Source organism: Phodopus roborovskii, unplaced genomic scaffold, assembly GCF_943737965.1.
Source record: "Phodopus roborovskii unplaced genomic scaffold, PHOROB, whole genome shotgun sequence".
Taxonomy (NCBI): Eukaryota; Metazoa; Chordata; class Mammalia; order Rodentia; family Cricetidae; genus Phodopus; species Phodopus roborovskii.
The window spans coordinates 14,656,993-14,683,745 of record NW_026126585.1 but is presented as its reverse complement, the minus strand read 5'-3'; the positions used below and the strand labels follow the sequence as shown (position 1 = coordinate 14,683,745).

Here is a 26,753-nt window from a genome sequence, read left to right as displayed (position 1 = left end):
AGATGACAAGCATGTGGTATTCCCACATGCAGGTCCAGAGCCCAGAACTCTTCAAGGTGCAGTGTACCGCATGAGTGCACCTGTATTTTTTGCCTCTTTGTTCTTTTGGGAATTTTGAGGAGGCTCTCAGGGGAGCTGGACCCCTTTGCTCTGCCCAGCATCCTCACCCTCAGCTTCAGCTCCAGAGAGAAAAGTGTTGTTTAGCAGTTGATAATTAGCAAGCAGCATCATAGGCTTGTCTGCCTAGGAGGCAAAACTGGTATTTAAACAATAAAGCGTTTTAAATCAAGTGTTCTAGCATCGGCCGCCTTCAGCAGCAGCTATTAGCATAGTCCTACCCACTACAGTGCCAATAGGAATGAGTAGGCACAGCCAAAGGGTTTCCCATAGCATGAGAAGGCTAGATGGGGAGGGGTCCAGGTGGGTGCTAGAAGGAGCCGGCAGGGACCTTGATTTAGCTGTCTGGGATGGGGCTGCTTGGGGCGTGGGGAAGTGTTTCAGAGAAAGGCTGTCAGCCTTCCCTCAAGTCCAGTTTCTCCTAGGCTGCACTGTTTGCTGAGTGGACAAAAAGAGAATTTGGAGCAGTAGGGTGGGGATAAACTCAGACATCTATCCAAGGAATAAAGCACATGAAAGTTGTTGTTATTATTATTATAATATTGTTATTATATTTTATGCCCGGTTCTTGTGGAGGCCAGAAGACGGTGTTGGAGCTCCTGGAACTGGAGTTATAGTTGGTTCTGAGCTATTATGTGGGTGCTGTGAATTGAACCTGGGTCCTCTGAAAGAGCAGCCAGTGCTCTTAACCGCTGAGCCGTCTCTCCAGCCCTGTATTTTTATTTTTTAAATAGTGCTCCTTCAGTACTGCTTGGGGATACCTCTTGAGGCTCATGAGCTTTTTTTTCCTTTTCTTTTTTTCTGATAGAGCTGAGATGTCGGGAGGGAGGACTAATGTAGGTTTCCTCCCTTCCAGGATGCGCAGAGCTGGAGGAATTCCCCGGCCTCTAGATGCTACCCAGACAATAACCACAACTAGCATCTCTGTCAAAGGTGTTCTGAGAAACACATGTGCCAGGAATAGTCTGAACTTTCAGAGAACAGCTAGTTCATGAGAGGCTTCCTGTGTGTTGAGTAGTGTTTGAGAGTGCTCTGCTCCGTGTGTGTGTGTGTGTGTGTGTGTGTGTGTGTGTGTGTGTGTGTGGTGCGGGCACTCACCCACCTGTTTCTCTGCTCTTGCTGAAAGCTCATAGAAGAAACATGCAAATAAGATGATTCTTCTCCACGCCAGGTGATGCAAGAGCTAATCTGGGGGGTTGGGTGACTGTGAAAGAAGGGGCTGCTCAATTCTCCAAGATCTGAAGTGTTCTTGACATCACATAGGTGGGGGCCGTCCTGCAAATCTGTTACCGCATGAAAGGGCCTGAGAGGTTCTCACCCACAGAAGCTGTTAATGCCGTGTGATTCGGACACAAAGGACTCTCAGAACTCTTTATCCCCTCTCTAATGTATGACTAGCATCCTTTGGCATACTATCTGAGAAGTAACAGTAAAGTAATTCCTTTTCTGAGAGAACTGCCCAGTGATTCAGAGAAAGTCACCTGCCCCGAGCCAGCACCTGGCTGTTTGTGTGTGTGTGTGTGTGTGTGTGTGTGTGTGTGTGTGTGTGTATGTATGTATGTATGTATGTATGTATGTGCACATGCGAATCTGGGGGCATGGTGGAAGAGGGATCGGCAGGTGGCTTCTGTTAAAGGTGGTCCTGCCTGAAGCCCTTCTGCTTTGTTTCTGGGGAAGCTTTGTCCTGCTTGGAAGCAATGAATAGCAGCTACATCTGTCGAGCCTGGGAAGTGCAGTTGGAAGAGCAGTTGGCAGACACTCCTGCTGGAGGCTCAGGCTGCCCCCAGCTTCTTGGTATTAGGGAAAGGAGGGGCTGGGGATCCTTAGGCAGCTGCTTGCTAATCCTGGCCATGGGAGGAGTAAGGTCCAGCCTGCTTTCATCTTTCTGACTACAGTGCTAGGCAGCTTGCCTGCCTGACCCTTGAGGGAACAGCTAGGAAGAAGCAGGTGACTTGGAGGGTTTCTCCCCATCTCACTGGCCCGAGGGATTTGGATAACAGACAGAAGATAAAGGCACTCCCTTAACTGTCCATTATCCGTAGTGAAATTCAGAATTGGGAAGTAAATTGAATAGGTTGACTAAGGCTTGTGGAGGTTTAAAAACACTGTAATGAAAACAAGCTTTTTTTTCCGTGTTTAGATTTTATTTATGCAAATGGGTGTTTTGCCTGTGTGTGTGTCTGTCTGAGCACCACATGCATGCATGTGTGTATGTCTGAGCACCACATGTATACGTGTGTGTATGTCTGAGCACCACATGCATGCATGTGTGTATGTCTGAGCACCACATGCATGCATGTGTGTATGTCTGAGCACCACATGCATGCATGTGTGTATGTCTGAGCACCACATGCATGCATGTGTGTCTGTCTGAGCACCACATGCATACGTGTGTGTCTGTCTGAGCACCACATGCATGCATGTGTGTATGTCTGAGCACCACATGCATGCATGTGTGTCTGTCTGAGCACCACACACATGCCCCCTGCTGTGGAGGTCAGAAGAGGGTGTCAGACCTCTAGGGACTGGAACTGTGGACTGTTGTGAGACACCATGTGGCTGCTGGGACTTCAGCCCAGGTCCTCTGGAAGAGCAGCCAGTGCTCTTAACTGCTCAGCCATTTCTCCAGCCCTTTGTTGTATTTTTTCAGAGTCTTGCTTGGAATTGCTTTTAGAGCATTGGTGGTATTAGTTGAAGGTGAATGAATGGTCCCTAGATGCCAGGCTCCTTGAGAAATTTCTGGAAGGCCTCACTGGATTCTTTACCCAGAGCAAACATAGGTCAGGGGGGTTTCCAGAACCAGTTGACGTCCTCAGTGCTCTTCTGGGGCGGCTTGCAGGGAGTCTGGTTGTTTCTAAGAAAATCCATACCTGAGACGAATAAGAACCAGTCCTCCCTGCCGAAAGCATTCTGGCACTGCTGTGAGGCCTCAGTGCGATTCAGGCTTAGCCAGGTTTCCTGTCTGTTTCACTGATTTCATTGCTGTTAGTCCACTTTCTCCCCTTTGAGCTTTTACAGAGGAGTTAGTGTGTCCTTGGCGAAAGCTAGCCACTTTTCAGCTCTTCGGCCTGTTCTCTGGGCTACATGACTAGAGTCCAGTTACTGAAATGGGGGAGGGGCAAACCCAGTGGAGAAAAGGCTCACCATGCTGGTCCCATGCTGGGATTACTTGTCCCAGCCCGGGAAGACCAGCTTAGGTGTGGAAAGCAGCAGGAGAGCCACTGCCATCAACTTGGGTTGTCCTTGCAGACTTCTAGCCGCCAAGGCATCCACAGGGACCAGCAGCTGTGACTCCCCAAGGCTAGCATAGTTCCCTGTGCGGAGGTAGAGGTGGGCTGAGGGGTGGAGAAGGCCGGAATACTTGAGCGGAGTGTGGATGACTCTCCGTCAGCTGGGCGTGCATCACTGCTGATGGGAAGGCCTTTAGACATCTTCCACACTAACTGGTCATGATGGAAACTTACCCCCCTGAGGCAGCTTTATGTAGTCAGAATCTTAATTTTTTCCAGGTGGTGGTAGGGTCAGCTCTTACCCACCGTCCCTGAAGGTTTGGAAGCAGGGTGGCGACTGAGTCTAATGCTGTGGTGGCTGCCTGTCCACCACTTCTGGGCAGGGCCTCTAACTGGTTAGGGTTCTAGCCAGAAGACAGTGAGATTGCAGTTGGGGGAGAGTTGGCATTGCGCTGCCGCCGTTGCCTCTTTTAGACCTAGCCGTATGTCAGTGCCCTCAGCTTGCCATGGTCTTGCTTGTAGCTGTGGTCCATCTGGGTCTAGCTGCTACCCTGCGATTTTGTGTGATGTGATGAGGATCTCAGGGTTCTCCTTGGTGGTGACCGGCACAGTGATTCCCTGGTAGGGGCTGGCTTTCTCCTCCCCAGGCACTGCTGGGACTTCCTCTAAGCAGTTCAGGCTTCTTTTTTTGGGGGGTCTTTACTCTGTATTACTTTGCTGCTGCTGTGCTGAAGTACCTTGACCAAACAAAGGCAGTTTAAGGAAGAGAGCTGATTTTGCCTTACAGTCTCAGAGGGATGACAGGCCATCATGGGAAGCCAAAGGCGTGGCAGCGGGAGCAGGGACTGGAAGAGTAAGTGAACTCCAAGTGGAGCTTTTAAACTCTGAGTGACTATTTTCTACCCCAGCTAGGCCTCCCCACCCCATAACCACCCTGAAACAGTGCCCTCTGGGGACCACGTGTTGAAATGGCTGAGCCTCTAGGGGCATTTCTCACTACACCACCTCTAAGCTGCCACTCATCCTCACCCCTACCCCAGGCCAGAAGTCGTTTTGGTTTGTGAGACGGTTTTATTTGAAATGTGTAGTCCCTCCTGTAAGGTCGTAAGTCCAGAAGCTCCACATGATTCAGGTTCCTTAGAAACCAGAAAGTCGAGGTTGAGAAAGAGCAGGCTCGTTGTAGGCACCACAGCCAGCAGAGGGACTCTGGTGTCCTGTTCGTCTGGGGAGACACAGAGGGGCCACTCATGCCAGGCATGTCTTAGATTGTACGGGGAAGAAAACCCTGGAAGTGACTTGTCAGTAAACTAACTGTAGTGCTTAAGTCAGAGCCGACTTGCTCTACTTTGCAGCCCATTCTTTGACCACGTGACAGAGTCTATCATGTGTTGTCTTCTGCAGCCAGATTTAGATGATCTGTGGCATTGGAGTGTGGGCGTGGGGACAGAGATTGTAATCTTAAAATTATTGGAATTGGACTTTGAAAATATGATTTTTTTTTCATATAGAAAAATGTATTCCTTTAATTCTCTTTGGCTTCTGTAATGTCTGTTCCGGAAGCGCGAGCACATGTGTGAACACACACACACACACACACACACACACACACACACACACACACACACACGGGGCTAGGGGGCGGGCCTTCTGCTTATTGATTCGGATTTTGCTGTGGCTCATCTGCGAAGTGGAGCATCCATGTGCAGATGGTCCAGGGCTGCTTCCGTAGGCTGTTTCTTTGGGGAGCAGTTGGTGAAACAACAGGCTCCCTGCTTTTGGCCTGTGTGGAACTTCTGGAGATCAGTGAGGCTCAGATTGGCATCTGTGTATTTGGTTTCTATCTAGAAAAGTGGCTTCTAGAGATGTTATAAATAGTGGGCCGTCAGAACTGGACAGCACATGTGTTCTTACCCCCTCACTGGGAGCTGGGTCCCTTCAGCCGATGCTAGAGTGGGCGGGGCTTGTTTCTGACCACAGTCACGGAATGATGCAGCTGGTCCCATAGGAGTCCAAGTTCACGTCCAAGGTCTAAGCACCAACCTTTTGTTTACTCTGTGTGGCCAGGGTTGCCTGTCACCAGGCCAGCCTCACCTTTCACAGTTCTTGTCTCCAGAGGCTCGAGAGTTTCTGTGGGCTAAAACTAACACTGCCTTACTACACTTTCCTCCCATGACCTCCCAGCCACCTCCCGGCCCCTGTCCTGCTGTGCCTGGCTATTCCTTCTCCTCTCTGTAGCTTCTTACTGTTAGCACCCATCTGCCCTGCCACCCAGGTTCTACCGTTAGCCATTTACTGCGTTGCCTGTCACTCCAGCTTACCTATCCATTCATATAGTTCATTGTGTTTGGAGAGTAAATGTCTTAGTTGGTGTACGTGTCAGTGTCTCACCCCATCTAGTATTTGCTAGAGTGTGTATGTGTGTGTGGTAAAATTTATATCTATCTGCCTATATATATATCTTAATTTGACGGAGCTTGACAGAGGTTCCACGTACAACCCAAATCTATATAACAAAAAGGTAAAGGGAATTTATTTACTCTAGTAATCTTTCCCATGCCCCTCCCAACCATACTTACCCCATTACAAGATGGACACACACACACACACACCCCTTTCCACGCATGTGTGTCTGTGTATGTGTGCGTGAACTCTTGTGTGAGGCTCATCACATGTTTGCATGTATTGGCAGTCTGGTACTTCTTGCCCTGGATCCTGTTCCATTGTGTGGAGGTGACAGTTTGCTTATCTGGTCTCCTGTGGATGGTGTTTGGGTTGACCCCAGTTTTGAGAACTGATGAGTAAGTTCCCAGTGCTTTCTTGCACGGGCGTTTTTTCTTGTGACCCTAATGTTTTCATTTCCCATGTGGTTGCTTGGGGACTGGAGGCTGTTGCTTCTTGTTCCTGGCCAGCTGCCCTGTCTTCTCGCTGTCTGAGATTTGGGAGAACCTATTCCATAGTGGGTCACTCTTGCAGAGACCGTGGCTACTCCTTGGAGCCCACTCAGCTTTTTCAGGGAGAGGAGAGTGACTATCTTACAAGACTTCACCATTGTCGACTGCCGCACTGAGGAAAGCGGAAGTTAGGTCCTCTTTGGTGGCACCCCACGGGATTTCACCACTCTACTGCCTCTTGAGGGTTCTGTTTTTCAGGCCTGTGGCTCTGGTTTGTTAGGCTGTCTCCTGTGTCGTGGTTCTCAGCTCTGCTACAGCCCTATTACCCTCTTTTGAGGAGGGGCCAACACTGATTTCACTGTGTGGCCTAGAACTGAGCAGCGGCAGTCGGGGGGTGTGATTCTTGAGCATGCTCAGTATGGAAAGTGGATGGGGCTGTGACGTCAGATGAGTTAATGCGTCAGAGTGCGGGTCCAAGCGCCCTTAAGATGCTCAGCATGACATGTCAACCTTTGATACTAATAACTTGAGCTGCTTACGTTCTGCTTGCCATTGTGTCATTTAAACCTTGCTTCTATCTGATGAAAAAGCTACTGTTAAAGTTAGCTTAATCCAGACTCTTAGCCTTTCTTGATATTACGGACTAGGTAAGCCTTTGTGGTGGGGGCTGGGGAGAGTGGGGTGAGGGTGGGGGTGGGCAGAGGGTGATACTGACCTGTGCTTTGTAGGAGTCAGCATTATGACCTCCCCTCAATAGATGCAATTGCAGTGTGTTCCCCAAAGCAGCGATGATCAAAATTTTTTTGCCAGATGCTGCCAAGTGTACCTTGGGGACAGACATCAGTCTAGTTTGGTGGCACACATTCACTGAAATTGGAACCATACAGGGAAGAGTAGCGTGACGTCTGCACGTTCGTGAAACATCCCGTGTTTTCAGTTTTGTCTATCTCTCTAGAGGATGGGCGTGTTAGGAATGTGGGGCACTATTCCCCTGGAGATCGTCGTGTAGAGCGAGGGTTGGAATCATTTGTTCCTGCCTATCAGGGTGTAGAGTGGAGTGATCTTGATCTGTGTGGGTGGGGTGGGGTGGCATGGGGGGGTCAACCTAGTTTGAAAAGAGGTCTAAGATGTAGCTTTTTCTCAAGCCAATCGTTAAGGCTCTCTAGTGTGCTTACTTCCAAGTAATGTGCTTTTGTAGTCTTCCTTTTCCATTGTTCATGAATGTAATCTGCTACAGAGTAAATAACCTGTAAATAATACACAGCTCAGAGTTTAGCTGCATGGTGTGTTGTCATTGAGTCATGGCGTAGAGCATGAACTTCGCTATGAGCTCTGCAGCCCACAGGTCACTGTGTATATGGCAGATGCTTGTTGTGGGCAGTGACAAATCATCTTTTTTTTTTTAAAGAGTCATTTTGTTACTGGTCGGCTGGCCATCTGGGAAGTTTGCAACTTCATAGCCTATTTTGTAGAAACAGATAGTTGATAGACAGTAAGGAAGATGGAATTTCGGCCAAGAAATGAAAAGCAGTAATTCTGGAAAGGGAGTTTGAGCCAAATATAAGCAGAATTAAAGGACTGATACCTAAAGTGAGACAATGGGTGTTGCTGCTGCCCAGGGCTCTGCCTGTGCAGACTGGGACTCAGAACGTAGCCTCTGGGCATTACTGTGGGAAGGAGTTTGGTTGGGAGAGATAAGGAGGTCCATGCACTGGGAAACCTTCACTCTTGGATGCTTGATGTTGCTGCGCTGCAGAGGGTGGAGTAAAAACTAGTCCCAACCCAGAGAGGAAGAGGCAGTTTATGAACATAGGGCATGGGTTCACTCCACAGCACGTGCACAGAGCACGGAGACTAGAAAATGTGTTCATTCCACAGCGTGTGCACATAACGCAGAGACTAGCATGGTTTTGGTTGCAAGAATGTGAGACACTTATTCTTAATATCTCTAATGCTTTAACTGGAGAAATACAAGCTTTGTTTTAGATTTTTCCATATTCATTTATAACCTGAAGGCAATTTTAATGTTTTGAAAATTTTAGAAGTGCGTGGGGCAGTTGTCTCTTTCTGGCCTCTGCCTGATTTCGGAAGTGTAGGTCAACCCATATGCATGTAGACATTTGTTTTTCTGGCTCCCATGTGTTTGGAAGACGTGGCAGGGGAGGGCTGTGCACCTGTGGCTGACGGGGTCTCAAGACAGGAGGAGCTGGTGACAGGGTACATGTCAGAGCTACAACCACGGTGACCTCCTTCCTCCAGCCAGGTCTCGACCTCATGAACTATCCGGAACCTCTCTAAACAGTGCTAACAACATTAACGGGCTGAGGGGGTGTCTTATACTCAAATCAGAGCAGATGTAAAAGTTTTTGGGAATGAGGGAGAAAGAGGCTGACTCTGCCTCGAAGCTGCCGAGAAGTTTCCCAGGAGTGGAGGGTGCTGGAGTGACTTTTGAAGGGTGCAAAGACAGGCAGCCCTGAGTGCCTGGTGTCATTACATGTAATGTCCCTTAAATATCGGGAATGTTGGGAGGTGAGGACAGATATGGAAGGACCAAATTCCCAATTGGATTTTGTTTTGTTAGCAAGAAGGTCCCACTCAGATCAGCATTACAGAAGGTGTCCTAGTTAGGGTTAATTGTCAGTGTGACACAGCCCAGAGTCAACCTGAGGGGAAAGCAGCCATTGAGGAATGGCCTAGATCAGATTGGTGTGTGTGTGTGTGGGGGGTCTGCCTTAATTACTAATTAATATGGGAGGGCCAGCCCCCTGCGAGGCACCATCGCTTCTATGCGGGTGGTCCTGGCCTGTATAGGAAAGCTAGCTAGCCGGCACCCCTCTAGTCCCAAACAGAGGCAGGTGGATCTTTGAGTTTGAAGCCAGTCTGGTTTACAAAGTGAGTTCCAGAACAACCAGGGAAACTCTGTTTTGGAAAAAAAAAAAAAAAAAAAAAAAAAAAAAAAAGCCAGCTAACAGGAGTCTGTAAGTGAGCCAGCAAGCAACATTCAACATTCTTCCATGGTCTGTGCTTCTCAATCCTGCCCTGTCCTCCCTCAGTGACCTGGAATTATAAGGAAGGGTAAACCCTTCCCTCTTCTAGTTCACTGAGCTGCTGTCTGTGACCCACAGAAGCTGGAATAGAAGGCAATCCAGGCTTATTAGAGCTGAGAATGGGCCACCATCTAGAAAGCGGTTAAAATGTGACTAATGGAAGTCACTCGCAACCCAGCAAAGGGTGGAAAGGCCGAGGAAGATGGATTTTGGTCATCTCTTCAGACATGCTATCTAGTTGCTTCCATCACGGAGGGTGGGGGCCTGAGGTTGAGGACCTCACAGCTTATGTCTGCACTGGATGGTGGCATCAGTGCCATTTACTGAGGTCTCGGTGTAAATCAGAGGGGGCAGTGGCTTTAGTTTGGCGTTCAGCATCAGTAGCCAGTCCTGGATCCGTTAACCAATACCCCATTGGTCTGGCAGGAGACTGTGTGTCCCTCATGTCAAGGCCCCCGTGTCTGGCATTCCTTTGGCGAATAATTTAGTAACTCGGAGAGAGGAAATGAGAGTCACTGGGCACGGTTTCTCAGGGAGCGTCTGGGTGGTGAAGTCTGGCTGATGATCTGTGCCAGAGCTTTGCCAGAGATGGCGCGTGCGGAGCAGTCCATATGGTCAGTCTTTCCTTAAGTAAGAGGTAAGACTCCATACCCTCTTAGTTGTCACCCTGTGTGAGCGCTTTGGCTTACACATTGCTTCTTTCCCCTGCAGCCGTGAATGCCTGGGACTCCGCCTGGTGTCAGGACACTGGGCACTGAGGAGGGTGTGTGAGGAGTTGCCTAGCCCCTCCCTCGGCTGCTGAGTTGTCACAGACAGCTGTGGCTCCCACTCTCACTGCATCCCAGGCTGCGGTTCTTCTAAGGCTGGGGATGCAAATTGCTTCTTAGTCTATCTTAGATCCTCAGGAGCCAGCATGCCTGCGTGCTTTTAGATATTTATCTTCTAGTCTGAAGAACAACCCTCTTGCTAGAAAAGATGGACATGGTAAAGATGGGCACTCCCCCGTTTTCTGCCTCTGTTGCCTACAGGGAGTCACTTCCTCTCTGACCCCTTTTCCACGCCCCATTGGCTGCACAAGTAGTTCATGCATTTTCAGGTTCTCTGCTCTCATTTTGTGAGCCTACACCTCTTTGCTCCCTGCCCTGGCTTGGTAGCAGGTTTTGTATCTTTGGACACATCCTTTAGTGCCCACCTACTTTCCCTGTGTTGTGGTCCAGACCCTCTGTGGCAGGGCCTCTGCCTCCTCCTTCCTGGGTTATTGTGTTAGAATTCACTTGTGGGAAACTTGCTGTACCTTTTCAGGCGGAGTCCCTTGAGGTCTTCCCATTGCTGTTTTCTGTCAGCACCCAGATGTTGGTCTCATCTAAACGGCTGGTCTCCTTGCCCCCCTCTTCCTCTCCTCTTTGAATTTGAGCAAGGTTCCTCTCTCCCAGGGTGGTGGGTGGGCCTGTTCTTGCTTTCGCTAAGGGGTATCTGCGTTTAAGCATCATTGTAACTTCTCTGATCAATCAGTTCCGAGTGAGAGTGCCTTTGCTTGTGTCTTCAGCCCGGTGAGGGATGGTGTCATGAGTCTTGTTCCTAGCAGTGCAGAAAGTAACGCCTCTTCATGTGTGTTCTCGTGTTAGGGAACAGAAGCACTGTGCCCTCTCTGGGCCATTTTTATTAACAAAGCGGGAAAGAACGGCTCTTCCTTTCCAACCATTCTCCCATATGTTACGCAGACCGCTTCTGCCTTCTGGCTCTTTCTTAACCCAGTCACCAGCATTAGAGGTGTGTGCATTTGCACATTCACATATCCCTGAATGCTGGCTCTCGATTTGTAGGAGCTACTTTTTCTCCGTCCTTCCCTTCCCCTCCCGATCCTTCCCATCAGACCTGTTTAGGAACCTCAGTCAGCTGAAATGGAGTTCAGAAGATGACATTGAATTGCGTTTTACCATTTGAATGAATTAAAACTTGGCACTTGCTGTGGCATGGCAAAATGACTGAGCTCTTGACCTCCTCCTTCCATAATGAGAAAGATCTCTACTGATCTTACAAGTCTCATCTACTAACCACTACAAAGACTATGTCGTTTTTTCTTTCTGTCACTTGGCCTTTAGCCTAGGACAAACTTAAAGCATTTGGTGTGTCTCCTTGATGGGGGATGTCTTTCTGTATGCTGTGAATACATGTTTCTCTTATTGGTTGATGAATAAAGCTGTTCGGCCAATGGACAGGCAGGATGTAGCCAGGTGGGAAATCCAGCAGGGATAGAGAAAGGTAGTGGGTGGAGTCAGGGAGATGCCTTGTAGCTGCTGAGGAAGCAAGAGGTCCAGGCATCACCAGTAAGCCAAGACACATGGAGATACACAGATTAATAACACAGGTTGATAATTAAGAGAGAGCTACCCAGTAAGAAGCCTGGGCAATAGGCCAAACAGTTTATAATTAATATAAGCCTCTTTGAGTCTAGTTGGGACGAAATCAGCTGGGACAGAAACTTTGACCTACACCTTCTCACCTGGCTTTGCCTTGATTTCTGAGAAAGATGTCTTGAGATTTGTTGTAAGCCATGGCTTGTGGCTGATACACTGTGACCATTAATTAGTGCTCATTGAGACTCTTATGTCAAGCTTTACGCTGGGCCTCAGGAAAGTGTGCGTGCGTGCGCGCGCATGTGTGTGTGTGTGTGTGTGTGTGTGTGTGTGTGTGTGAGGGGAGAGGGAAGATCTGCAAAGGCCTGGGAACACAGCAGGGATGGCTGTCTTAGGGTTTTCTTTTGGTTCTCTGTGTTGGTTTTTTGAGGCAGGGTTTCTTCTGTCTCCCTGGCTGTCCTGGAACTTACTTTGTAGACCAGGCTGGTCTCAAACTCACAGAGATTCACCTGCCTCTGCTTCCCAAGTGCTGGGATTAAAGGTGTGCGATAACACTGCCTGATGTCTTAGGCTTTTTAAAAATTTATTGTTGTGATGAAACACCACGACGAGAAGCAAGTTGAGGAAAGGGTTTATTTGGCTTACTCGTGTTGATCACTGAAGGAAGTCAGGACAGGAACTCAAACAGGGCAGGAACCTGGAGGCAGGAGCTGATGCTGAGGCCATGGAGGGATGCTGCTTACCTGATTGCTCCCCATGGCTTGCTCAGCCTGCTTTCCTATAGAACCCAGGACCACTAACTAGCCCAGGGATGGTACCACCCACAGTGGGCTGGGCCCTCCCCTGTCAATCACTGATTAACAAAATACCCTTCAGGCTTGACCTGCCTACAGCCAAGTCTTACGGAGACGTTTTTTCTCAATTTTGGTTCTCTCCTCTCAGATGACTCTAGCCTGTGTCAAGCTGGTATGGAATTAGCCAGCATAGCGAGAGACATGTAGAAAGGATGAGATAGTTTAGCAGCATATATTTTCTGCTCACGCTCCTTAAAAACTCATCTACAGAAAAAACAAACTACTAAACCATGTACCAAACAAACCAAAAGACACCCAAAACTTGGAGGTTGGAGCGTGAATCTTTGATGTCTTGGGCAAGTTGTTTGGTTGATATCTTTGTACAGCCGAGTCAGCAATAGACTGAATCCTGTAAGGCTCTTAGGTTTAAGTGTAACAGTATTATCTTGGATGAAGTGTAACTGGCACAAGACAGTTTCGATATAAATGAAATTTCCTCTTTGTTTCTGAGTCGTAGTTCATCTGTTGGAACAGAGAGGGACATCCTTGATCTTTTCTGTTGCTGTGACAAAACACCAGGGTCAAAAACATTTGATCAAAAGCAACGTAAGAGTTAATTTTGGGGGCTGCAGAGATGGCTCAGTGCTTAAGAGCCTGGTTGCTCTCCCCAGAGATTCTGAGTTCAATTCCCAGCGACCACAGGTGGCTCACAGCCATCTGTGATGAGATCTGGCGCCCTCTTCTGGCTTGCAGGTGTACATGCAGGCAGAACACTACACAGACTAAATACATAAATAAATATTTTCTTTTAAAAGTTATTTTTGGCTTATGATTCTCGAGGGCTAGAGTCCATAACGGTGGGGGAAGGAACGGCATGCATTTAGGAGTAGCAAGCTGGCTGATCACATTTCTTTGGCACAGGAACTAGAAGGAAGTAATGTACTTCCTCCAGCAAGGCGGAATACCCTAAAGGTTGCAAACTCTCCAATTTTATTTTTTAAAAACGTCACTAACCGAGGACCACATGTTTAAATTCTCTGAGCCCTCTGGGGGCTGTTTCTCATTCAGATCACCACGTTCCTCACTCAAGACTCCTGAGAAGTGCTGTCGCCACACACCGAGGATTCCCTTCCACACAGGCCAGAACTTGTGGACAGTGGTGTGGTTTCTGTCATATTTTGGCCCATTCTCCAGGAAGTTGTGTCGCCTTCCTCCTTTCCTGCTGCTGTGCTAGCCCTCAGCTCTGCTCCCCCCCCCCCAGAGGACAGCTGGCCTGTGGAGTGCACATAACTCCGCCCAGTTCCAATGCAAGAGCTAAAGCATGCTGTTCCTCTAAATCATTTTTAAAAGGAAACTCACGCAGACATTAAAGAATCAGACATGAGAAGTAGAAAAGGTGTGTGGGTGTAGATAGGCTCTCCTCACTTGCGATCCGTACCGTTAGCTCTCCCTTTTTTTGAGATTTTATTTTTATTTTATGTAAACAAGTGTTTGGCCTGAATCTGTGTTTGTGCACCATGTGTGTGCATGGCCTGTAGAGGGCAGAAGATGTTGAATGCCCATGATTGGAGTTACAAATGGCTGTGAGCGCCATGTGGGTGCTGGGAACTGAATCCAAGTCTTCTGGCCTTAAGGCTAGTGGTCTTAACCACTGAACCATCTCTCCAGCCAGCACTGTCAACAAAGCAAAACAAAACAACAAACAACCTTTCTCCAAGGAAACCTTAGGCATCCATGAGGTTCTGTCTGTGCTTTCTCTGTCTGTCTCTCTCCCCCCCTCCCTCCTTCCCTGCCTCCTTCCCTCCCTCCCTCCCTCTCTCTCCGCTCCCCCTCCCTCCCTCCCTTCCTCCCTTCCTTCCTTCCTCCCTTCCTCCCTTCCTCCCTTCCTCCCTCCCTTCCTCCCTTCGTCCCTTCCTCCCTCCCTCCCTCCTTCCCTCCCTTCCTCCTTCCCTCCCTCCCTCCCTCTCTCCCTTCCTTCCTTCCTTCCTTTCTTTCTAGAATTGTAAGAGCATCACCGAAGAAGAAAAATGTTGCCCGCCATCCTTCCCATCTACAGTAACCCTAAATTAACCTGCGGGCGTGTTTTCATCTTGTCCTGAGGATTATGCTTTGAGAGTTGCTTATGAAACGGGAATGCAGTTCCATTTAAAGTTAGAACATTAAGCACACAGCTGGAGAGAGCATCACCTGGCTCCAGTGCGCTTTCGAGTCACCCCATCCTCCCAGTAGTGATGGCCGAGGAGCCGCTACATTCTCTCACCGAGGGCACCGTGTTCTGGGGCCTGCATCTCTGCTCACACATCCTGATCAGCTCCTTATTTGTAGACATCGGGTGCTAGTAGGCTTCCTCCACTCAGTGCTGCAAGAGGAGGGTTTGAGGGCTATTATTGGATTGAAGATTTGAACAAAACTTTCATAGGTATGACCAGATTTCTCCGAAATTAGAAATCTCCCAGTCCTGAGTGAGAATCTGTTCCCCGGATCTTTGCCAATCCAGGAGTCTGTTCACATGCTGGGCTTTGCAAGCCCAGTGCAGTCATTGGCCATTTAATGAGTTGCAGTGGGCATTTTCACTTGGCTATCCAGGTTCTTCTTTGAACCGCCTCTCCTACCCTTTAGCCATTTTTATGTTGCGTTGGCGGTCTTTGCTAGAGTTCAGTTAGCATTTATCCATCAGGCGTTGTTGCAACTGTTTGGAAAATTTGCCATTTTCAATGTGACCTTTTGTTGAGCCTCAGTCCTTTGCAACTGCCTTTCTGGTGGCTCTGGAGCATTGAGGGTCACAGCAGGGAGTCACCTCAGTAGCGGTCACTTCTGGGCCATGGCAAGGGTGTTTATGACTTTTGGCAATAGGATCCCTCATGTCAGTTTAACTTTGGGCAGAGACTTCCCCTCATCGTGGTTATAACATCCAGTAACAAGCATCCCAGCAGACACAAAGGGCCTGGCGCGGTTCATGCATGCGCCTCTTTTGTGTGCTTTCTGAGGATTTGGGGACTGTTGTTGGTTTTATGTGTAGGTCAGTTTCAAGGGAAGCACATCTGCCACCCTCATTGAGCTCTGCAGAGGCGCTCCTTTATCTCTGTCAGTAATCAGATGGACATGCGTCCGTCCGCAGTGTCTTCCCGTGCCCTGCAGCAGGGACAGACGCACGCACGGGGCAAGTGTGGTGTTTCCCCTGTTGGAGCCGGCAGGTTTTGGGAGTTGAGACTCTCTCACCCCTGTGGCAGCATGTTACCTGTTTCATTTGCAGAACAAGTTAGACCGGGAGGGGGGAGGAGGGGAGCCCGAAGCGGATGTGTCCCATGGCCTGGGGTCTCATGCTATATTGGTTAACTGATGCTTTCCGTTGTACCCTCATCCCTGAGCCAGTGTGGGTACACCGGGCATTCTAGGTTTTGCAGAGTAAGGTCATCTGTGTGTGTCCCTCTCTGACCTCGAAGCTAAGATTGTGGGCCCTTGGAGGACCTGGCAGATAACGAATACCATAAGGATAGTATGTCCTGGTCACAAAGCTGTGTGACTTCCTCACACCCCTCTCCTACAGTTGTCTCCTTAGTTAGCTGCTCCTGTTGTGTGTGGAGGCTCCGCTCCCCAGGCTTTGTCTGTCAGGAGAGGCCTAGACCTTGTTGAGGAGACATGAAATCCACTTTCCCCTGGGAAGGGCTGCGTGTGGTGCTGGGTGCTAAGATAGGAATAAATAGAGCAGGAGCGGGTCAGAGAGTCTACTTAGTTCCTCCCCAGGGTGGGGTGGAGGACAGCTGAGGGGGACTTGAGCCTGCGCCCCTGGGCATGAGCTGCTTTGGGAGGTAATCTAGCCTGCAGTTGCCTGGGTGGAGGTCTCCTACAGCGAGCTTCACATTCCAGTCCCACCTCAGCTGGCTGAAGGGTCCTGCGGAGGGCTTTCTCTATAGTGAATGGCCTCATTTATAAAGGACGACGACGATGATCCCTCCCAGAGTGGGCACAAGACAGGTGAGATGACATACTGGAAGTACTTGGAGAAGTTTCACTTGGAGACACCCCTCCCCCACCCCACCCGAGCTGTGCCTGCTGCTCCCTTCAGTGCTCACACAAGCTGAGCAGTCCCTGAGACTCACCCACAGTGGCGCCCTCTCAGATCCTTCCTTCCACCCCGCCGAGCATCCGGGACAACCAGGTGCTGCAGAAGGAGCATCCAGAATGAAGAGCCGATGCTCTGGCCTCGGGGAGTGGTGAGGTGCTTCCTGCCACAGGGCTTTGCTCTGACCCAGTGCCTCTTGGGAATGCAGAGTCTTGTTTAGCAACACACTACACGACAACACACTTGGTGCATGAAATGGACCTTTGCATCACTCTTGGCACCGAGTTGGAATGGGCAAGTCCCTGCACCAGCTGTCCCTTTAAGTGGTATGTGGAGGGAAAACTCAAGGCCGGCCGCCCTGAATCCTGGGTACCCACTGTCTGATGCCCCAAGTGAAGCGGGTGTGATTGGATCCTGGCTGCCCACTTCAGGGGAATCTAATATGCTAATATATAGGGGCAGAATAACACTAGCAGTGTATTGACGCCGTGCTCATCTGCGCCAAGACCGTTCTTGGGAGTGTGCATGCTGTTCTCCTGTTAGACTTGTTTAGCGTGGCGACCCCATAGGCCCGTCACTGGATGTGCAGCAGATGGTAAGATGCGGGGCACAGAGGGGTGAACTCTCCCTGGAGTTCACAGAGCTTGTGAGGCCTTTTGAGGTGTGGACTTTGGCAGCTTATCTGTCACTCCAGCTGTCCTTGTCTGCTGTTGGGAAGGAGCGCCGCAGGCCCAGGCTCCTCAGTTTCTTTCCCGTTTGACGTTTGGTTTGATTTAGAATATCTTTTCAGGAGAGCCCATGATGGAAGGTCTGGAGGGAAGGTAAGGGAATCAGAGGTATACAGCCAGAGTCCAGGGCCCATGTGTAAGAGTCAGGGCAGTTCCTGTACCTCCCTCCCTGCCACGGTCTTAGAACTTCCTTCCGTCCCGGGTCGTGGGCTCCCTGGCCCGATCCTCACCTCTGCCTCTCTTGGCAGGCAGCCTTGGCTCTTGCACCTTAGTTTAGAGCGCACATCTTTTGACCTTTCTTGCAAGAGAATTTCAGACACCCCATGAGCCTGGGTACAGAATTGGCTCCAGGCTTAGCATGGGTATCATGGATTTCAGTTTCTTCCAGGCACGCCCTCTCAGGGACTGTGTTTCTTTAGTGGCAAAGTCCATTTTCTGGTCCCCAGAGTAAGGTCCTGGGCCCTTTGTTCTCCAGTTACTCTCCTGGTTTCTGTTGCATGTGCTACTCTAGTTTATTCTTGCCAGGGTCCTCTGACAGCCTCTTGTCCCCTCTGCCAGGGTGTGGGGCTCAAGCTGCCTGTCTTGCTTTATTTTACTTAGCCATGTACTTCAGATTTGTCATTTGGGGTGTTCTCTCCAGGTTTTATGTGTTCTACACTTGTCTACAAGTGTCGTTGGTACCTCATGGCCCTGCCCTGTGACATCAGCAGCGTGCCTGACAGATGTGAAATTCTTTCATAGCTTCAGATCATTTTCATATTCAGTGACTGGGATATATAGGGAGACCCCATCTCAAATGAAACAAAACAAAAAGGAAACTCCACCAAAAATTCTGTGTATGCTCTAAAAACGGATACTTTTCATAGTTAAGAAAAGCCTCATCTCCCCAACCTAACCAGGTTCCTAGAGGGTAAAACCGAATTTCATTTTGGTTACTTGTCTTCTGGGAAAGTTTAAGTTTCTCTAAGAGCTGAGAGTTCTAATCCTGTTGCTGTTGACTTCCTCTGCAGCAACCCTTGCTCCTGGCTGCTGGGGGGGGGGAGGCCTGCTTGCAGCCCCCTCCCTCCCCCGGTGCCCTGTGCGCTTACTTAGCTAAGCATGTTTCACCCTCAGACGCCTGTGCTCCTGGATCCCAAAGCAAGAGTCCAGACGGTGGACTGGCTTTCCTCAGCACTGGCTGCGCCACACTCTGCCCTCTTCAGGACTTTGTCTACTTTGGCGTTGTGGCCTGTGCAGAGGGCTGACGTAAAGGGATCTAATGGCTCATCTGGCTCTGGAAAACACAAGAGCGTGGCCAGGAGTCTGCTCAGTTACCTGGCCGTTCATCTCTGATGCCCCAGATGTGGAGGCAGAACGTGAGGCTGCCAGTTCCCCATGGTGTTCTTTTTGCTTTCATTTCACAGTGTGATGGAGAATGGAAGAGGGAGTTGAATTATGAGTATTTCCAGTGCCCATCTCTCCTCCCTTCTCCATTACCCTGAACAATCAGATTGTTGTTGGTCTGCTTTGGTTTTGACGTTCAGTACCTTGTGTGGCCCATAGTCACTCAGTTGGTATTTGTTGAATTGAATTATATGCACATGAATTATATGCCAGCGCCTCTTTCTGTTCCTCCTGCAGCATGGGAAAATTAAAATTACCCCACCCCTCACCCCAACATGCCCTATACAGAACTTGTGCCATGCCTCATTTGGCCACAAGGTGGCAGTGTGACACAGTGGGGCGCTTGCATCCTTGCTACTGATCTAGTGGGTTCTTTGAGGGCTTCTCTTTGGACCGGCTGCTTATCTGTATCCTGTCAGTTGGAGACAGTTCAGCACACTGTGGGCCACAGCATAAAAACACTAACGTTTTCTTGTTGGAGATTCCTGTGTTTGCCTTTGGCTGAACCTCAGCTGTCTGATCCGACTTGCCAGGCACTAGCTTCCTGGACTTAAGCTCTCTCTCAGCCCTCCCTGCTCCTCTGCAGCCAGACGGCCTCATTGTAGTCAGTGCCCAGCCCTCCTCTTACCACATGCCTGGATGCCTCCACTGCCTGCCTGTCATCTCTGGCCTGACCGATTGCCTGCCCGCTCGGCCCACACAATGTCCAGAGCTGTTGGAGTAAATCTGTGTGGGTCTGTGTGGGTTTCAGCATCTATGCACTACTCCTAACAGGCACCCTAGTAACACTGGTAGCCACTACCACCGGGCACAAGTCAACTGTCATTGCATACCTGAGAGCAAGCGGTTGTCCATTTTACAAAGCAGAGGTATGGTAGGGTAGGGTGCCTTTGGCTTCAAACATAGAGTTCTGCTACAAGAGTGTAAGCAGCCAGGGAATTATTCTTGGCTTTTTGTTTTGTTTTGGAGATAGGGCTTCGCATAGCCCAGAGAATCCGGAGCCAAGATCAGCCTTGAACCCTTGCTGTCTTGTCTAGTCTCCCGGTTGCTGGCACTGCAGGGATGCCTGGCAGGATGTGGGATGCTTGGTGACGTCACAAGGATTTGGGAAGCTGCTCTGTGTTTCACTTGCTCACCACTCTGTGGTCTTGGGCCAGTCCCCTTACTGGTGTGCCATGGTGGCAGCCTGCTCTCCCAGCCGTCAGGTTCAGGGGAGACGGTCTAGGCCCTGTGCTTGTTCTGTGGCTGCCTTGAGAGTTCTGGGCCGTTTGGGTCTTAGGCTTGTTCCCAGGCTGGTCAGTAGCAAAGGAAATGAAAGCAGTGAGCTGGCTATGGATCAGAATCCGCTGTTAAGGCGGATGAGGGTCCAGCTTCACTTAACGTTCCTGGTCTGGGGAAGGAGAGGCTCACTGAGCTTGCTCAAGGCTGCAGATGTGGGAAACACCAGGGTTCCGACCAGCACCTGGCTGACTCCAGAGGCCATCCGTCGGGATCTGCCGTAGGTCTGTGCGACCTCGGTTTCTGTCCCTGCTGATCATGGGTGGAGTCTCTCCCTTTCGTGTCTGCCTTTCTTTGTAGTGGTTCTTTTCAGTCTGTCTCCATGGGACACTGTCCTAAAATACTTGACTGTGTCCCATCGTCTATAAACATCACACTCTTAGCCGTGGAAGGCCTTGGTGGCTGTTGGAATGAGGGTTGCTGCTAAAGCTCTGGATGGTCAAGGTGAAGTTTTGTGTAGAGTGGTTAAAGTTACTGCAGAATGATCTCAGAGTCCCACAGGGGAGATGGGGAGGGTGCCATGGAAGCCGCCTTAAGCGTCACTGGACAGCATTTGTAGCGTTGGCGGGAAAGCCAGCAGGCACATGAATGGGCACAGCTTCCACGAGCCTGGGCGCGGGGCGCAGGCTCTCCCCTGTAGACTTGTGTCACTCAGGAGGTGCTGGCCTTGCAGATGCTGCAGGACTGTCCAAAGGCACGCAGAGAGGTGGAGCTTCACTGGAGGGCCTCCCAGTGCCCTCACATCGTACACATCGTGGATGTCTACGAGAACCTGTATGCTGGGAGGAAATGCCTGCTGATCGTCATGGAGTGGTGAGCAGCCTGCTGTGTTCCGTCCAGATTATGCCCATGCCACGCTGAGGTGCCTCCGCCTCGGGACAGCCCACTGTGCAATGTCAACACCTGACTTCCTTTGGGGGTAGTGGAGTGGGGTGGGGTGGGGTGACTGGCTAGTCTCTTTTACCATGCCTGTTTTTCAGTCTCGATGGCGGAGAGCTCTTTAGTCGGATCCAGGACCGAGGAGACCAGGCATTCACAGAAAGAGGTAGAGAGGGAGGGTCTGCTGTGGGGGTAGCTTTGGGTGGACGGAGCGGTAGGCAACTGTAGGGCCTTTTCAGGATCTGCTCACAGGAGAGGCTGGGGTGCTGTCTTCCAGGCTCACTGCTAGGAGCATCTCTCTCCCTCAGCTGTGGGCCAGCTCCAAGCTTGTTTTTGTCCCTGATGAGTTAGTTGGTGGGTGCTGCATTGGCAGGTTGGTGTTTAGAGCTTTCTGACGCCTTATTGCTGTCTCTTCTCTGCAGAAGCATCAGAAATCATGAAGAGCATTGGTGAGGCCATCCAGTATTTGCATTCGATCAACATTGCTCATCGGGATGTCAAGGTACCTACCACGTGGTTATGCCCCATGAGCTGTGAGAATGGGACAGGGGAGTCCCCTTGCACTCTGATTGAAGGATGGGTCTGCATGCCAGTCTCTGGCCTGTGGCCTTTGGGGCAGGGGACGACAAACGTAGTAGTGAAGCCATCTTTAGCTGCACTCGGCCCTGTGGGTCCCCTCATCAGCACCTACTGTCCCACACTTAGCTCTCTGGCCCACCAGTGTCCCCCACAGTCCCACACAGGACTCTCTGGGTCTGCCCTCTGTAGCAGGGAGCTGATGTCCATGTGGTGTGAAGTGCAGAGAGCCTGGATGGATGCATGGTTGGCTGAGCAGATGCAGGGAAGGTATAGTCCTTCCCCTTGGGTTTCTCATAATATTTCCACAGGGTTATTACTTAATCGCCTCTCTTTCTACAGCCCGAGAACCTCTTATATACTTCCAAAAGGCCCAATGCCATTCTGAAACTCACTGATTTTGGCTTTGCCAAAGAAACCACCAGTCACAACTCTCTGACCACTCCATGTTATACACCATACTATGTTGGTGAGTTCAGGGGGAGCTCAAGGACAGAGGCGTTACCCAGGCTGTGCCCCAGCCCCCTGTGTAGCTGGACTCTGGAGACCATAGGTCCTAGGAGTGTTGGGATCTTTGTGTCCTTATCTGGTACTGGCCCTGACGAGATACCATCACAAGTGGACTGCCAAAGCTAAAACATCTGTGACCGGGTGTTATGAGAATAGCCTGCTGGGCTGAGGGCAGAATTTGGTGTCTGTGTACTCTTCTGAATAGCCACAGGGATTCAGATTTCACTTTAAAATCCCAGCTTATTCATAGAATGAGCTCCCAAAATATGTTTGTGAAGTAGGCAAAATGTGTTTGCAAGTCTTCAGCAGTTTGGGGGTGTTCCCCCTAAGATTCTAGCTTCAGAGTTCCTTCTGGGGAAGGGTCTTTTATTTACCTCTCCCACTCCAGCTGCTCTTCCATTATGGTGGGATGAAGGACTTGGAAACAGGGTAGGTCTCAGTGTTCAAAGAGCCAGGACAGCCCACGGTGATCTTTGCTTTACAGCTCCGGAAGTCCTGGGCCCAGAGAAGTATGACAAATCCTGTGACATGTGGTCCTTGGGTGTCATCATGTATATTCTGTAAGTGGGCTGGGGCGTGGCCCGGGGTGTGGTCTGGGTGCTAGGCTGCAGTGCGTTAGGGAGCTGGGGAAGCTTGTGCCTCTGCAGGACGAGAGGAGGAGACAGACATTAGCATTTCCCGTTTGGATGGGGGATTCCCTGCGAATCCCCTGTGTCCCTGTTTCGTTTCATGCTTAATGGGTTGTGGTTGCTAAGTGGTGGGAGAAGTTAGACTGTTTAGTTGACATCCTGAGGTCCTGCTCTGTCTGTATCAACAGTTTCCTTTTTCTCTGTGGCTATTTCAAGAGGAGGCTGTCTCCTCACCCTATTCTTGGGGCAGGGTCCCTAAATAACACCCACTCTATCCTTCTCTTCCTAGGCTGTGTGGGTATCCCCCCTTCTATTCCAATCATGGTCTTGCCATCTCTCCGGGTATGAAGACTCGTATCCGAATGGGCCAGTATGAATTTCCTAACCCAGAATGGTCAGAAGTATCAGAAGAAGGTAGGAACCAGCCTCCTGGGACAAGGGGAGTGTGTGTGTGCACATGCAGGAATAGGTGCCTGTCTCACGTGGGAGAGTGTGTGCACACACATGCAGGAATAGGTGCCTGTCTCACGTGGGAGAGAGTGTGTGAGTGTGCACACATGCAGGAATAGGTGTCTGTCTCACGTGGGAGAGTGTGTGAGTGTGCACACACGCAGGAATAGGTGTCTGTCTCACGTGGGAGAGAGTGTGCACACATGCAGGAATAGGTGTCTGTCTCACGTGGGAGAGAGTGTGCACACATGCAGGAATAGGTGCCTGTCTCACGTGGGTGCTGGGAACTGGGGCCTGGACCTGTCCTGTGCCTTCTAGGTGTGTCTTGCCTATGGGAAGTGCCTGAGGTGGGGCAGGGTCATGGGTCTGTGTAGGGCTTGTCAAGTGCTTAAGCGTGATGGTCCTTACAACGACTGATCCTTGGGTAGCTGTCTCCATATAGTCTGCCTCTGAGTCTGGTTAATGCAGAAAAGTTCAGGGCAAAGTAGAACTCCTGGGCTGTCCCAATCCTGGGCTGTCCTGTCCCCCCGAGCTGTCCATCTATGTCCCCTGAGCTGTCCTGTCCCCCCAGCTGTCCATCTATGTCCCCTGAGCTGTTCCATCCCCTGAGCTGTCCACCTGTGTCCCCTGAGCTGTCCACCTGTGTCCCCCGAGCTGTCCATCTGTGTCCCCCGAGCTGTCCACCTGTGTCCCCTGAGCTGTCCCATCTGTGTCCCCTGAGCTGTCCACCTGTGTCCCCCGAGCTGTCCATCTATGTCCCCTGAGCTGTCCATCTGTGTCCCCCGAGCTGTCCACCTGTGTCCCCCGAGCTGTCCATCTATGTCCCCTGAGCCATTCCATCCCCCGTCCCCTGAGCTGCTCTGTCCTCTGCCTCGCCCCATAGTGAAGATGCTTATCCGGAATCTGCTGAAAACAGAGCCCACCCAGAGGATGACCATCACAGAATTCATGAACCACCCCTGGATCATGGTAAGCTTCATGGGCTGGGGAGAGCTGGGGGCAAGGGACTGTTGTTGCTCCGTGTGGTGCCTTTGGCAGGAGTTTCCTGCTCCGCACTGTCACCTGGACCCGTTTCTCTCTCCTCAGCAATCTACGAAGGTCCCTCAGACTCCGCTGCACACCAGCCGTGTCCTGAAGGAGGACAAGGAACGGTGGGAGGATGTCAAGGTGAGGGACACCACTACGTAAGGGGCCGTTCACAGGAAGTCCCCAGCACGAGTGCTGGCCCCGGCCAAGGACAGTGTAGCATCCCATAGCAACAAGCTGACTGGGAACCATTGCTTTCGATGCACCAGCTTGTGGCAGAGGCTCTGTGCTCCTTCTGCCATCCGTTTCCCATGGGCCTTCCTCGACCTAGGGCTCTAATGGAACCTGAAAGGGCACCAAGTCCTCGGTTTTCAGGTGAGGGCGCTGAAGCCCCCCCACAGGTGGCCTGTTATAGGTCCTACAGGATCAGTCCCAGAGCTGGCCCACCCAGGGCTCCTCCCCGTTCTGAGGAGTTGTGCGCTGGGGCGCTGCTGGCGGTGTGAGCCCGCCCACGGCTGGCCTGTGCCTACCACCTTTTCCCTGCCCTGCCTGTGCGCCTCACTAATCGCGTCTCCGCTCTCTTCCCCCACTGCACGATCAGGAGGAGATGACCAGTGCCTTGGCCACAATGCGTGTTGACTATGAGCAGATCAAGATAAAGAAGATAGAAGACGCATCCAACCCTCTGCTGCTCAAGAGGCGGAAGAAAGCTCGTGCGGTGGAGGCTGCGGCCCTCGCCCACTGAGCCGCTGTCTCCCTCCCCACTGGAGCACAAGCAATAACTCGACATGAATATATTTTTTAAACCAAGAGACACAAGTTGCCCACCGCTGCCTCCTGCCCTCCTGGGCTGTGTGGAGCCCAGATGCGCCTCTGGCTGAATTCTGCCCTTGGCTCTGGCCTCCCTGGAGAGGGGGCTGGAGGGTGCGTGAGGAGCGCTGAGCCCAGGCTCTCGAGCCCAGGCTCCCCTTGCATTTTATCTGTAATTTGACGTAGAATTTTTATGGAACCTCTTTTTATTGTCCTTTCGCCCACTCCTCGTCCTTTCCCCAAGTCCATTCCCTTCTTCAGAGGCTGGGGTTTACCCAAGGGTGTTGTGGAAGTTGTTGCAGGGCATGTCCCTCGGTTGTCCCATCTGGCTTCCCTGGCCTCCTCCTGTAACCTGGGCCCCCAATGGCTGTAGAATCTGGGAGCTCCAGGGAGGGGGGCAAGGAAGTAGCAGTAGGTGCCACTCTGCCTCATGCTGCAGCTCTCAGACATCACCAGTGTGCGCAACAGAGGAGTCCATGCGTGCATGTGTGTGCCCAGGGCTGTGCCAGTGGCTGGGCATCGGAGGGTCCTGGGAAGGCAGGACCGTAGGGACTCCTGCTTGAACTGAGCCTGCCTAAATGCCTAGGTAGCTTGTCTAGATCCAGAGCCAGGTAGTCATGGCCTCTGTGTTAGCTGGGCAGGGGCGGCGATGAGCAGTGAGTGGCCCCTGGCCGCCATCGGGAGGTCTGGGCCCTCGCAGGGTGCCCTGCCCAAAAGCAGTGCTGCTCCTGGGCCCCCGAGGCACCGACCACCGAGTAGCCTCTGCTCGCCCTTCTTGCCGTTATTAACCCACTCTTGTTGAGTTCTCGGAAAGTTTTAGCCATTTCTCAATGGGCCGTCTCTCCGCTCCCATGGGTGAGCCTGGGAAGGTTATACTGCAAGGGGTTCGTATTTCATGCATCTCCCCTCCCCCCATCCCCCGAGCTCTGGGGTACCTGCCAACCTCCCTTCTTTGGCAAGGGCAGGACCATGTGTGGTCTTCCTGGATTTCCACTCTATGGCCTGGTGGGCAGGGCAGTCTTCACACCAAAGATGTCTTGACGCTGTCTCTGCCCACTAGCTACCTTACCCTCAAACAACTCAGCCTGGGTGGGGGCTCCCCAGGATTGAGGAGGGACAGGTGGGGAAGAGTCTTTGTGCCATGGTCCCCCATGCCCCTCTCGCTGGAGGAGGGGTGGTTCCCTCAGGGGTTGGTGGAGGAGGGGCTCCTGGGACATCTCTGGGCCTGGGGGCACTGCCCAGATGTCTGCAGCTCCTCCCTTGTCTTTGAAGGTGTGTTCAGCACTCAGACTGTTGTAAACTGTTGTTTTGTATGAGCAAAAATTGTCTTTACTAAACAAATTTAATAGTTGAAAGTCTTCATTCTCTTCCTTCCCGGGCTCAGGCCCTTGTCCGCTGCCATTGCAGTCTGTGGAGAGAGTACCTTTTGTCAGGGCCCTGTGCCCTGCAGGGAGAAGAGGGCCTGGGCAGATCAGCATGGGAATGACCCCTCTTAGCTGAGGGCCTGCGACAATGAGAGCTGATCTCTTTTGGAGCCAGGGCAGGTGGGTGGCAGGAGTCACTGAAGAGGGTGCGTTCCACAGATGAATCTTAAAATCGGGGAAGCAGGGTGGTTGTAATACCTTAGAGTTCCAGGAGGGAGCAGCACAGGCCAGGCCTTGAGTTGTACAGTGACCCAGCCTCCTCAGAAACCCTGTGATGAACTGAGTGTCCTTGGCAGAGCCTAGAAGCCTGTCTGCTGATTCCACGGCTTCCGTTCCCAGTCGTGGAGAAAGGCACGGGCCGTGTGGTGGGTTGGCTCTACTTTGTGAGTTTACCAACCGATGGGGAGGCAGTGTGCCACTACTCACTCAGCTGTTGGTTTGAGCCAGAACTCAGGCCCCAGGGTCTCAGGGCCTGGAGTGTTCTCTGAGTTCCACCAGCCCACTCTCTGGAGGATGTGCTTGCCTGCTGCCCTAGCCATCAAAGGAAGCACACCCACACCA

At 51.2% G+C, this 26,753-nt stretch overlaps 1 protein-coding gene across 1 annotated transcript in view; it reads left to right on the top strand.

The window, feature by feature from the left end:
• The window catches only part of Mapkapk2 (MAPK activated protein kinase 2), a 42,051-nt gene extending 15,928 nt beyond the window's left edge, over positions 1 to 26,123 (top strand). Inside the window, exons 2-10 of the mRNA XM_051203968.1 lie at positions 20,562 to 20,701; positions 20,869 to 20,933; positions 21,190 to 21,269; positions 21,686 to 21,812; positions 22,338 to 22,413; positions 22,772 to 22,896; positions 23,816 to 23,901; positions 24,019 to 24,099; positions 24,560 to 26,123. Coding sequence (XP_051059925.1) covers positions 20,562 to 20,701; positions 20,869 to 20,933; positions 21,190 to 21,269; positions 21,686 to 21,812; positions 22,338 to 22,413; positions 22,772 to 22,896; positions 23,816 to 23,901; positions 24,019 to 24,099; positions 24,560 to 24,703 — 924 coding nt within the window. The 3' untranslated portion in view covers positions 24,704 to 26,123. The remainder of the gene's footprint in view (positions 1 to 20,561; positions 20,702 to 20,868; positions 20,934 to 21,189; positions 21,270 to 21,685; positions 21,813 to 22,337; positions 22,414 to 22,771; positions 22,897 to 23,815; positions 23,902 to 24,018; positions 24,100 to 24,559) is intronic.
• Positions 26,124 to 26,753: the final 630 nt, after the last annotated feature.